This window comes from Mycteria americana, chromosome 3, assembly GCF_035582795.1.
Source record: "Mycteria americana isolate JAX WOST 10 ecotype Jacksonville Zoo and Gardens chromosome 3, USCA_MyAme_1.0, whole genome shotgun sequence".
Taxonomy (NCBI): domain Eukaryota; kingdom Metazoa; phylum Chordata; class Aves; order Ciconiiformes; family Ciconiidae; genus Mycteria; species Mycteria americana.
This window is the reverse complement of record NC_134367.1, coordinates 8335555-8348010: the sequence shown is the minus strand read 5'-3', so window position 1 is coordinate 8348010 and position 12456 is coordinate 8335555. Positions and strand designations below refer to the sequence as shown.

At 37.5% G+C, this 12456-nt stretch overlaps 1 protein-coding gene across 5 annotated transcripts in view; it reads right to left on the bottom strand.

The window, feature by feature from the left end:
• ITSN2 (intersectin 2) overlaps positions 1 to 12456 on the bottom strand; it is a 90382-nt gene that overhangs the window by 19052 nt on the left and 58874 nt on the right. For 4 of the 5 annotated variants that reach the window (XM_075497810.1, XM_075497814.1, XM_075497812.1 and 1 more), the window contains exons 20-28: positions 10414 to 10589; positions 9981 to 10125; positions 9246 to 9451; positions 8360 to 8424; positions 7263 to 7429; positions 6898 to 6943; positions 6590 to 6711; positions 4744 to 4840; positions 3426 to 3617 (exon numbers count right to left, since the gene is read on the bottom strand). In XM_075497810.1, the coding sequence (XP_075353925.1) occupies positions 3426 to 3617; positions 4744 to 4840; positions 6590 to 6711; positions 6898 to 6943; positions 7263 to 7429; positions 8360 to 8424; positions 9246 to 9451; positions 9981 to 10125; positions 10414 to 10589 (1216 nt within the window). Of the gene's footprint in view, positions 1 to 1515; positions 1753 to 3425; positions 3618 to 4743; positions 4841 to 6589; positions 6712 to 6897; positions 6944 to 7262; positions 7430 to 8359; positions 8425 to 9245; positions 9452 to 9980; positions 10126 to 10413; positions 10590 to 12456 lie in introns of those variants that run through there. The other variant, XM_075497813.1, reaches the window with a different exon arrangement.

The following is a 12456-nucleotide window of genomic DNA, read 5'->3' as shown; positions in this document are numbered from 1 at the left end:
GGAAAAAATCTCAACTAAAGAAAATATAAGGACAAGGCTCAGACTGGTCCCATGGATAAGACGACAAACTGAAGAAAGGTATCTCACTGAAAAAGCCAACAAATAAGGAGAGAATAAGTTTCTAAGAGCAACTGTTTAAGGCAGATGAAGACTGGCTGAAATAACAAAATTATCTCCAGACCAGGCCACTGGGAAGAACTGTAAAGTGGTAAGTGCACCACGCCTTACACACCCCTTGGGAAGAACGGGAAGAAAACCTGGTAGACATGTCCTAGACAGGTACTGCCAATACACAAAAGATCTGACCCGGAATGGTTGAGCAAGCACTCAACAAAGAACTGAAGATTATGAGATTATGCATATTCCTTTACTTTAAATCTATAGCTATTTATATTTTGAAACCTTCTGCATATCTTATTTATTCTTTATGATGGCTTTTGTGCAAACATTAGAATAAGGGCTATGAAAACGTCATTAAAACATGAGTAAGTCTAACCATCACCAAGGTCACTGAGAGAACGACTCTCAAGTATTCTGTGTTCTGCAGTCACCAGGACTCAGTTGAATTTAAGAGACCTGCTGACAGCCCTATGACACTCTTAATTGATTTTTTTTTTTTTTTTTGCCTTGCAGGGACCCTATGCCAGGATGTGCAGCTACACCAACAGGAAAAGCGATCTCGTCAGCACAGCTTCTTCCGTTCAGAGAGCTATTTCAGCAACCTAAGAGAAGAAACATCTCGCCGACCTAAGTTCCTTCTTTGCTAGGGAAGTTTGCCATTACTGCTGTAACTAGTAAGTCCCAGGAAAGACTCTGGATACAAAGGCGGTCCATATAACAGAGTTTAAATTTGAGGGAAAAGCAGAATTTTCCTAAGCTGCAAACCTATTTCAGTAAACCAAATCTGCCTGCTCCTTTTCAAATACCATTACATTCGACCATCTAGAAAAGACAGTGGGAGAAACTGCTGTTCTTCAACAGAAACATTACAATACTCAGATTAACAATTCTTTAAAATGTAACAATGCATTTTTAAAATTATATTCTGTCATATCTCTAAGCTGGTTCCTAGAGGGCCATCAACAGTTCTGTGGGACAATTCCTTAGTGATTTCTCAAGAATACCAGTGACAGTTTGTGCACTACATTTAAATGAGAGCAAAAAATATTTTAAGGAAATCCAAGGAAGTTTGAAAGTTGAATCAGTACATATGTAAGTATTTCTCTGGTTACAGGCGAATGGTACAGTGCTTGCTTACTGCTAACACAACTTATTAGCTCAGACTTCACACCAGATGAAAGCAGCCCAGCTGAAATCTGTGTAATGATATTTGCACAATGCTGCGCTTGAGCTAACAAGCCATGCTGGTTTTGAGCAGGCTCTGGACTTCAAGCAGGATTTTTCCGGAAGTTTCCAAATGCATGTATCACAAAAGAACGGCAAATCCCAGCACAAAACTGATATACAAGTTAGCTTATTTGAAATACTCAGAGAATTTTTTTTTTAAATTCAACGTACTCTTCATTCACCAATAGGCAGATTTTGTTACTTAAGCACCAGCAGATCTGCTTTGTAGCAAACAGACTACTACTTAGACAAAAGTTGAACAACCAAGTCCAGATGACCTGGTGCACATCTGCTCACGTGACTGCCACCAGCTGACCTTTGCCAATATACTTTCAAAGGAAAATTCTGTTCACACAGCCACAGTTTGATGCGGATGGAAATATTTTTACTCCGCAACATTGAAATCTGAGAAAAAGCCTAACGACGTATCAGCAAACAATGAGAAAAACTTAATCATCATATGGAAAGTTTCCAATTACAACTTGATCTTAGCACTGCGTTTGTTGAAAATTAGTGGTATATGTAATCGCCTTGCACTTACCGCATTCAGCCATATAACTCTAAATGGCAACACACCTGGTGTGATAAGCTAGTATCTCCATCATTTCGGGAAATTCAGAAAGTTTTAATACTCAGCCAGAATCTTAGTTTTATAGCCCATCTGGATTTAGTCTACGCTATTTCTTCAGAACTGAGATTTTGTAAACAAAACAAAACAAAAATGTTCAAAGGCTCATTTTAACGATTTTGATATGCCTAATCAAAAGAATGTTGAGTTCAATCTAAATGTAGAAGTTTTTGACATCACAGCCACACCGGCCAGAGGCATTTTAAAAAAAAAAAAAAAAAAAAAAATCAATGTGTTACCAAAAATGTGAGCACAGACGTAATTTAGCTAAAAAGAAAACCTCAAGAACGGTGCATACTCGATTTTGCCCAGGTACCATAAAAAGCTACCCAGGGAAAATATTTTAACTTTCCAATCCAAGCTGTACCTTCATTACCGAGTTTGTGAATTCTTCTGTAAGAACACAACTATGTTGATCAAATCTTAAGTGCAAACTGGTCCTACACACTAGCTATAGACTATTAAGAGTGAACCTCAACCAGACTTCTGGATGCGTGTCTTTATACTGAGAAAACTACAAATGATGCCGAGGGAAAAAACAGCAAGTGAAGGGACAAGGCTTGTTATGTCAAAGGAGCAACTTTGACATCAAGATACGTTCCCAAACCCACTGATGGCATGTGTTGATATAAAAGTTGGTTTAATCACAGTGCCCCAGGACAAAAAGCTGAGGGAGTAAAAACGGTGGTAAATTTGTCTGGGGAGAGCGGCCAAACAAATGGGGTGTGCGTGGGGTGGGACACCAGAAACCTTTACTGTGTTTACGTGCAAAAAAGGCAGAGAAAATTTTGACTGTCAGATAGGTGTATATTCTAGCATTCAGTTCTCAGCCTGCTACTGATAATTTTCAGCTTAACATATGTTTTGATCTATATCTTGTTTCTCAGAATTGGATGAGAGCTGGATTGCTGGGAGCCAGGACATGCGCATTTACCACAGGATAGGTCACTTGCTAATGCTAGAATCTTTTTCCTATCCATTCTATGGTTATTTTTCCTTAACTGGTAAATAGTTTAAATATAAGTTAACGATGACTACAGCAGACACTTTTTCATATTTTATAAAACTCGAACAAGTTCTATAGTCAACCATAGTATGCCTGCACTGACTCCCAGTCAGTGTCAGTTATCAAACATCAGCATCTTTAATGGAAGGGGAACACCTACCAAATCTAGTACTTTTAGCTCACCCTAGCACTCTTATGATCACACACTGGCTGTTTGGTAACGTGCTGGTTGTTTGTAGGTTAAATTATAGAAACTATATTCTATAAAATAGAAAAGTATTCAAAGTACTTAGTACTATAGTAAAGTATTTAAAGAAAGAATATTTAAAGTACCAGTAAGTTCAGCTGATGCCTGGAACTCCAAATTCCAAACACAAAGCACAAGAATAGCTATGCACCTTTGAAATAAAGTAACAAAACTAATAAAAAATAAAAGTTGCTTACACTGCTGACTTGGATCAGAATCCGTGGTCATCTTCACATAGTTTGAGGGGAAGAGACCTGTCACACCGCTGATTTCTCCTTGCCACCAGTCAGCATCATCTTTGCTCAGTACATTAATAAGCTGCCCTTTGGAGAAACTGAGCTCATCTTCATTGTTTGCCATGTAATCATACATCGCTATCACTTGACACACTATGGTGAAAAAAACCAAAAATAGCAAAATAGTGTCATACAAGTATTAAGACTGTTTTTTCAGTGTTTTACATAACCACAGGAAAGAAAGAACAATTTCACATACACCGTTACATAAGAAAAATACCACATGATCTTATCTTGATGTGGAACTGTCCTCCCTTTTCTTTAACTTTTTTTTTTTAATTGGGCCAGGCAGTAATCTTTATTTCCACTTTATATATCTATGCACTTACACAGCAAATGGATTCAGTTAGTATAGCATCTATTGACCTTCAAAACATTTTAAAATATAATCAAGTATGCTTCTATTTCTTTTACTGGCTTGGAAAAGAAAGTGAGTTTGATTATCTTATGGCTGATCCTTGTGAGAAAAACATGGCAAAGGAAGAGGAAATGCGCATGAGCTAATCGTGAGCTGCTAGTTTAGTCAAAGAGAAGTTGTGTCCAGTAATACCCAGGAAGCTGTTGTATTAGCAAATCATAGCTGTGGAGAACAGCACAATTTAAGCATGCAGAAGCAAAAAGGCTCCTTTTCCGTGAAATAATCACATCTGTACCTGGCCATTCAAATGGAAAAACCTAGTGGAAATCTGCTGCTCAGTCTCCCTCCTTATAAAGAGCAGTGCATGTAATTCCAAGGTGTTTGTCAAAGATTGCTAGTTTTCTGTAAGATTTTTGCCAGCATTTGGAAACATGGAGTTTCCAAATGAGAAGAGTGTGGCTCTTCAGTGCATTCAGGAAAATTAAAAAGCTCTTGCCATAGAAGATGGACTGCTGATCCTCACAGATTTCTGGATAGAAACATCTTTGTATGACTCAGACTTTCTGTTGTAAGGTATGTAGAAGATAGTATATGCTAGGGAGGGACCCTATGAAAAACTGTTTTGATTAAGAAGAAGTTGTGAGATTTTACCTTTCCTGGACCAAGATACAGGCTGAATGGGGACATGTCTGTCAAAAGACCCAGATTCTGACTAGGACTTGACCTTCCACCGTGACACCACAATCAGATACCGCCATTAAACATAGTATTACACTAGTTACGTAATTCAGACTAGTATCTGAACAATTGAAGCAGTTACGTGAAGTACTCCAAATGAAATTTAAAGTCATTTTTTTTCACCTGAGGGAGCTGCAGATGTGGTTCTTTCACTGCTCGGACCCAGTAATTTCACATGGCTGGCAGGGAACCATCCTTTCTGTCTCTTTTTCCCTCTGGCCTGTAAATGTTTAAAATTGTTATTACACAATTAAGAAACCAAATAGTCTATAGACGGCAAAATAACGCAACAAATATGTCACACAGTTTTGCCAACAAAAGACAAAAAGTCAGGCTTCCAAACACCAACTAAATTCTAAACAGATCTCAAAAGGAAAAAACCTAGCTAAAGGATAAAGTAACTCAATTCAAATAAAGCTGCACCCTAATATGTTCTGGCAAATGCGTTCATCCAAAATTTTCAAGTGCAGCTAATTATTTCAGTGCACAATTTAATTGTAGGGCTGAAAATTCGCTCTACGAACATTCCACTTAAGCATCATATAAGGAGTCTCTAATGAGATACTCAGAACAGAGGTAACAATTACCATAAGCTACCTTTGAAAATCCTAAGTATTTGATATCACTTCCTACCTAGTACAGCATGTGAGAGTTTGAAAATAATTTCCTCATTTTTTAGTCTTTGCTTTTTTAGTCCCACAGGTAAAGACGATCTCTGCACACAGTGAAGAAACAAATATACTTCAGAGTACACAAAAAAGTCAGGATGTAAAAGCGAGCATAGATTTTTGAAAGCAGTAACTGCAGAGTGAGCTCTACTACAACAAAAAAAGAAATTCAAACTAGCAAGAATTGACAATTGTGTATCTTAGTTATTGTGTACCTTAGTTTCCTTTCCCCCACTTTTTCTTTTTTTTTTTTTTTTTTTTTTATTCTTTGAAGCTTCTTCCTGAACCAGCACTGGGCCTACTTTTATTAAAGTACAAACTACTCATTGTTTCCTGTTTTTTTTTTTTTTTGCACACACTATGAATACATTTTCCACTGCTGTTAATTCACAGCAATTCAATGCATCAATTTCTCAACCTGCTCACTGTGATCTCCTGTACCTGTAAAGCAGGCTGGTTTTAAAAACAGATGCTGAATACTTAGACCAGCCCTGTTCTAACTGTTGGAGAAGGAAGATAGGTGTTAACAAGAGCATTCACTCAAAACAGAGTGTGTGCAGCTGTAGAACACCTTGGGAAAGGCCAATTAAGTTATATTAAGAGGACAGAACTTTCTGTTGTGCTGTTCAATCCCAATATTGGAAATAGCATTTAGTATTGGAAGTAACATGTTTAAATTCAGGCTGGCACTGCAGCTAAAATTCAGCTAAAGAAAAGGGTAACAAAGAGACATTGTAAGATCATGACTTAACTTTTTGCATTGGTTGCAAAGATGAAAGCTATTACGGCCAAGATCCAAAAGTCAAAATATCAACTATGATTTAAGAACATCATGTAACAGTACTCTCAACCCTTGGGACTAGAATTCATTGCTAGGCGGGGAAAGGAGAAAAGTGGGAACAGCAACCTTCACAATAAACTAGCTTCCAACTTCAACTTCCAAGAATTCCTGTTCTTTCATTAGAGTAATTTTACAATTTCATGTTTTACCAATTAAATCCTAACCAATTTATTAACTGTCAACATCCCTCTTCCCCCTCCCATGCACATGTTCATTGACAGTTTTACTATTTTCTGTGACCAACCCCCCCCCAACAAACAAACAAACAAAACAAACAAATAACCCCAGCAACCCAAGGTTTAATTAAAAACTTGGTTTTCCCCAAATATGGTTTATACAAGATGAAAATAACTTTCTAGCCAGCTTTTAGAACGTTATACTTAGTTGTTTTCTCGAATTAAACCCAAGATCACCTCCTTGCCGTTCATGAAGTCACAATTATTTCTCCTTCAATAATTACCTGCAACTCTCCTTGCCACCATCCACTAGCGTTTTTCTTCAGAATAAGTATTAGCTGTCCTGGAGCAAGACTAAGCTGTTCAGATCCCGATGCAGCATAGGCAGTAGTAACCTGAGCAATTTCTGAAAAGATAATACATTAACTGCATTTGTTATCTTTTCATTACAGTAAGAGCTAGATCCACAGAAATATCCTGGTACATATCTTGCAGCTAAGCACGTTAGCCACCATTAACACTGCTATGAACCTAAATGCTCGTAGTCACTTAAGAAACAGTCCTAAATGTTAAAAAGTTATCACACACTTACCAGGTTTCTTATTTATTGTTCCAGTTTTCCCAGCAATGCTAGAAGCCTACAAAGACAAAACCATCATCTTTTAATGTGCAATAAAACCAGTAGAGTTTACACCAACTTTAAGCATGTGGACAGAAAAGCACAGGGAGATTTTAATTTTGAGCCTGTATTTACAAAATACTATCCAGTATGAAAAGAGACAGTGTGACACTGTGGCTAGAGCACTGATTAAGCACTCAAGCTACTGAGGCTTTTCCTTTCTGTCAAGCACATTAACCCCTGCTTAAAATCACTACCTAAGAGCTAGATATCAATACCAGTAATACAATAAAATTGAGAAAAAGCATCGTGCGTTCATTCTCAGAATACGAACTCACTTCTTGATCCTTTGGTTTGACATAATTGGAGGGGAAGATTCCAGTTCTGCCATCAATGCTCCCGGTCCACCATTCCCCTTCCTTCTGGGTCACTAGGATTTCCTCACCTTCCATGAAAGTCAAGTCACCAGGCTCAGAGCTTGAGTATGAATAGAGCGCAACATACTCTGTGCAAACAGCACATATAAAGAAAGAGACAATACTTTCAGATAGGAGGATAAAAGTACGTCAGATGCAAGTAAAGCTATCTTGGATATCAGCGTACATCAGTGTGTTCATAACATGGATCATGTCTTCACAAGTTTGTGAATCAACCTACCTACTTGCTTGATTGTAATCACATCTCGCCTCATGCTTACGACTCTGAATTACAGGTACACAACTTTGTACAGATAGGTGAATTTGGCACAGTGAGAGCTACTACCATACCATCATCCTGCGGATCAGCAGAGGCCTGTAGGCCACAGCTGGAAAACTCATCTCTTGCATTAAGTATTCCACCCTACCTCTGTGTTTCACAGCAAGCACGTATATTCCACACCTAAACCTGATTAAAACCATTCTTATCTCACTAACACAGCAAAAATGAAAAAACACAAGTGGAATGAAAATATAATTGGGGAACCATGGAGATACACTAGATTAAAAGGCTTAGAAAATGCTTCCCACAAATTTTTCTCCAGTAATGTTTGTTGTCTCTACTCCCTACTGGTTAAAAGAGAATGATCCACACTCAGGAGACTAAAAATCCCTTCTCATGTCTCTACAGTACAGTATAAGACAGTAGAGAACAGCAGGAAGAGAACTCGGCTTATGGGTATGAGACATATTTAAGTTTTCAGAAATAAATTAATGCTCAAGCAAAAGTCTTAAAATCAAAACCAAAACCCAGGCCTATGCTCAACCTGAATTAGTTATAAGCTTTACTTAAGTTCCTGTTTTACAATTCTTGTAACAGTAGCTCAAGATTTGCACTGTATCTTTTGGACAAACATTAAAAGGCCTGCTCAGAAACTCTTCACATATTTAAGTTTATTCACATGCCATTAAGCAGAAACAGACTGTATCATTAAGTAGCATATTTCATGCTGTCTTACCCTCTCCTGCTGCATAAGACTGTGTGTTAGGCTTTTTGTTTACAGCTGCATAAATAGCTTCTGGTCTGCAGAAAGAAAAAAGAGTTTGAGTAACTAAAAAGGCTGATGAAGAACAAATCTCTTTATTAGGATGAGACTAAGTTCACTTTGGTTATCTCAAAGTTGGTATTGCCTTTGAATTAATTGCAGAGACTTCCCTGACTGTCAAACAGTGACAGATATTACTGATATCCAAGAGCACACCACTTCAAAAAAAAAAAAAGTAACGTAATGAAAGACGAGAAGATATATTCACAAATTATGCTATCCAAAAGAAGTACAAATTAAAGATTTTGTCTAAATTATCTCATTCTAGAGAATTTCTAAGAACTTTTATCATAACGCATGAAAACAACAATTCACACACAATGGTACAGCCCATCCCAGCGGAAACCAGACTTTGAATTATTACCTGAACAGCTGCATTGCAGCATTAGAATAATGATCTTTTCAAGTAAAGAAAAATACACTATTTCTGCAAGACGCGCCTTACGAGCTTACAGTTCTTTGCAGGTCAATTAGAAATTGGCACCTTCAGAGGCAGAAAGCAACTACACTGCAAGAGAGCTGACTCGGTAATGAAGCAAAACAAAGTCTGGCACTCGATGAATAATCTAACACCACTGATTTTTCACAGCACTCAGCCTTGGAAAACTGTGTTTACACAGTAGTGAGCCCAACATTGCTTGGCTTGCCAGAATGAAATAATAAAAGCTTAACATGGCACAGTATAAATTGTAAACAGTATTTATATTCTGCACTTTAAAGCACTGTGAGAATTTTGTACTCTTAAAACCACCTTTTTTTGTAAACTGTTGAATAAAACAAAACCAAAAGTCATACTTACTCCTCTTTCTTGATTTCACTCCCAGGTAACAGCTTGACGTAAGATTTTGGAAACCAACCCCTTCCTCCATGGACCTCTCCAAACCACCAGTTCTCCTGCTGCTCCAGGACAGTAATGATATCATTTTTTGAAAAATTCAAGTGGTTATCTTTTTTTGCAGTCCAAGAGCAAAGTGCTTGTGCTTTTAAGTTCTCGACAGGTTGCCCCTGTTAAGAGAGAAGTGGAGATGTTGGTTGACCATACTACCCCAAATTGGTGCAAGTGTTAAAAAAAAAACCAACCAAACCAACAGCTATGTATCTTTTAATTGCAGTCTATGCAATTTCATTGCTAAGTGTTGGCTGAATAATTTGATGTCTGGTCAACAACGTTCTACATTGCTGTATACAACCTGTTGACTCAGGAACAATCTCTCAACTCTGTTTCTTATTTGCTAGGAATATCTTGTGTCTAATTAGAGGTGAAAATTATTATAGAATTACAAAACATACTGCATGAGTATTCTTGCTCACTGGTCCATGGAAATGCATGGAATTATGTCAGTGCACACTACTGGAGAATTCAGACTAGTTTCTTTATCCTCTAGACTGTTCAGTGCACCCAGTATTAGAAAAGCTGTGGTTTCGTTTGGTTTGGGGGTTTTTGTTTGGGGTTTTTTTTAGTTTTGGGTTGGTTTTTTTTTTTTTAAAATCAGTTTCATTAACATCAATCTAAAATACAGCAAGTTCTCCATACCTGTCCATGAATGGGCGAAACAGATCCAGGGGACACAGTGCGAGTAAAAGCTGATTTCTGTTGCCATGCTGCATTAACGTTCAGGCTAGAAAACGTTATGTTTTGGTAATCAGATTCTTCTGCGGATTTACTCGGTGAAAGTGGTCTGCAAATTGAATACAGACATATTTAACACATCACAATTTTTATTTCAGAAGTACCTCAGGCAGAATCACTTTTTTTTTTTTTAACATATATAAAACAGATATTCTACATAATGTGAAGCAGACTATCAAATACTTACAGTTTCCAAGCTAAGACTTTCAGGTAGGTTCTTCAGTAAGTTTTCTGCATTTATATTTTAAAAACAAACACTGAATGAAACTATACAGTACACTATGTGTTAGCTAAATTTAGAAAAAGCAATTTTAACACAAATGTAACAAAAACTCACTCTGAAGCAGCTGAGGTAGTAGATAAAGATACTGTAGGAGGAAGTAAGGCCTTCTTAGGAGATAAAGATTTTTCTCCTTCTGGTATTTTTTCTACATAATTGCATGGAAACCAACCAAAATGTCCTTGAAAACTCCCATAAAGCCAACCAGGCTCTCCCACAGTTTTTTCATCAACCTATGGACAGGAGAACAAATACAAAGAAAACACAATTAGGAGCATGAAACAAACAGGGTATCCAGTGTGTCAGCACCTGCTGGCACTCTGAATTGAACAGTGTGAGCAGCACTCACACAAGGATCAGCATTTTCATTCTCTTCCCTTTCAGAATTGAGCTGATTTTGCCCTGTTCAAGAAACAGGGTGATGATGCAATTGCACTGTTTTTAGATACAGGTAGAGAAGGGCCTCAAAGACATTATACTCCTTCAAACAGGTCCCAAACATGCACATTGGGGACTATGTACTATACCTGGAGCCATTCTGGCTTGCAAAAATTATAGTGCATTGTGCTGTATTTTGCCGAATACACAGCCAAGAAGCAACGGCTGGTGAGCCTAGCGGCACGCCAAAACAACTGCTGCACTTCTGCTTACAGATATAATTGTGTCATTTGACTGCATCCAAAAAACATCCAAAAATTCTGTTATTTACTATACGATTAAGTATAGAATAGAATCATAGAATCGTTTAGGTTGGAAAAGACCTTTAAGATCATCAAGTCCACCCGTTAACCTAGCACTGCCAAGTCCACCACTAAACTATGTCCCTCAGCACCACATCTACACGTCTTTTAAATACCTCCAGGGATGGTGACTCAACCACTTCCCTGGGCAGCCTGTTCCAATGCTTGACAACCCTTTCAGTGAAGAAATTTTTCCTAATATCCAATCTAAACCTCCCCTGGCACAATCTGAGACCATTTTCTCTCATCCTATCACTTGTTATTTGGGAAAGGAGACCAGCACCCAGCCAAGAGCATCCTTAAACATTCATAGCAATACAGAAGTCTCCATTATGCTGTAAATTAGTCAAAATTAGCAGCTCATCAAATACTATCAGCTAGTTAGCTTAGTTGAGGTTTGGGCTGTAAGAGGAGGAGGAGGCAGCAGCGGCTGTTAGCCTATTTCTAAAATAAGTTATTAGTACTTAAATGACACAGTTAATTATATCTGAGAAGGAAGCCGAAACAAAACCTACTTCTCTTGTTCCCTCTTCCATGCTTCATTGGTATGAAAATGCAAATAAATGATTTAAGACTGTCAAACTGCAGGCTAATACTTAAGTGTTTTAATATTTCATACCACATTGCTTTATAAATTGTCCCTTATCACCTACCTATATCGCTTATAATCTGAGGAGGAACCATATGGACTTATGGTTAGATAAGGTATAATAAGATACCTACACATTAATTGTATTACCACAGCTGTAAATCAGTTTTCACAAGTCCACCTGAATGCACATGCTGTCAAACACCTGTATGCTGACAAGTGATATAATTACACGAAATAACACAGATTTCAACTGAGAAGCCAGAAGACATTTTGAGTCTTATGGTCCTGCTATAGTATTATAGATAGCATATTCAGCTGAATCCAGAAAAGTGCTACAAAGAATGGACACAGAATAAACTACTACAGATATCTGCCTGAGGGAGCATTTACAAAGGACCAGCCAACAAGACGCAGAAGTCTATGCTAACAATACATTAGAAAACAGTATTCAGATTCAGAAGAACCTTTCATGTCTACTTGTTAAATAACTAGTTTGTGTAATTTGAATTGAAATGGCATTAATAATTTTGTCATTTTATGCAGCCATTCATGTCTCTATTTTCTACACTCATCTTTCAAGTAGACGCTTAAAGGCCAACCTGTATATTTACAACGAACTGCAGCAACTACATCATTCCTGATTAAGTGATTTCAGAAAGTTTATGTTTAGAGTTCACTATTGGTATTCTAAACAGATTCTTAACACCTCTAGGATGTGTAAGATCCAAAGAAACATTTTAGCTGAACTAATCCTAATTTCACCCATTA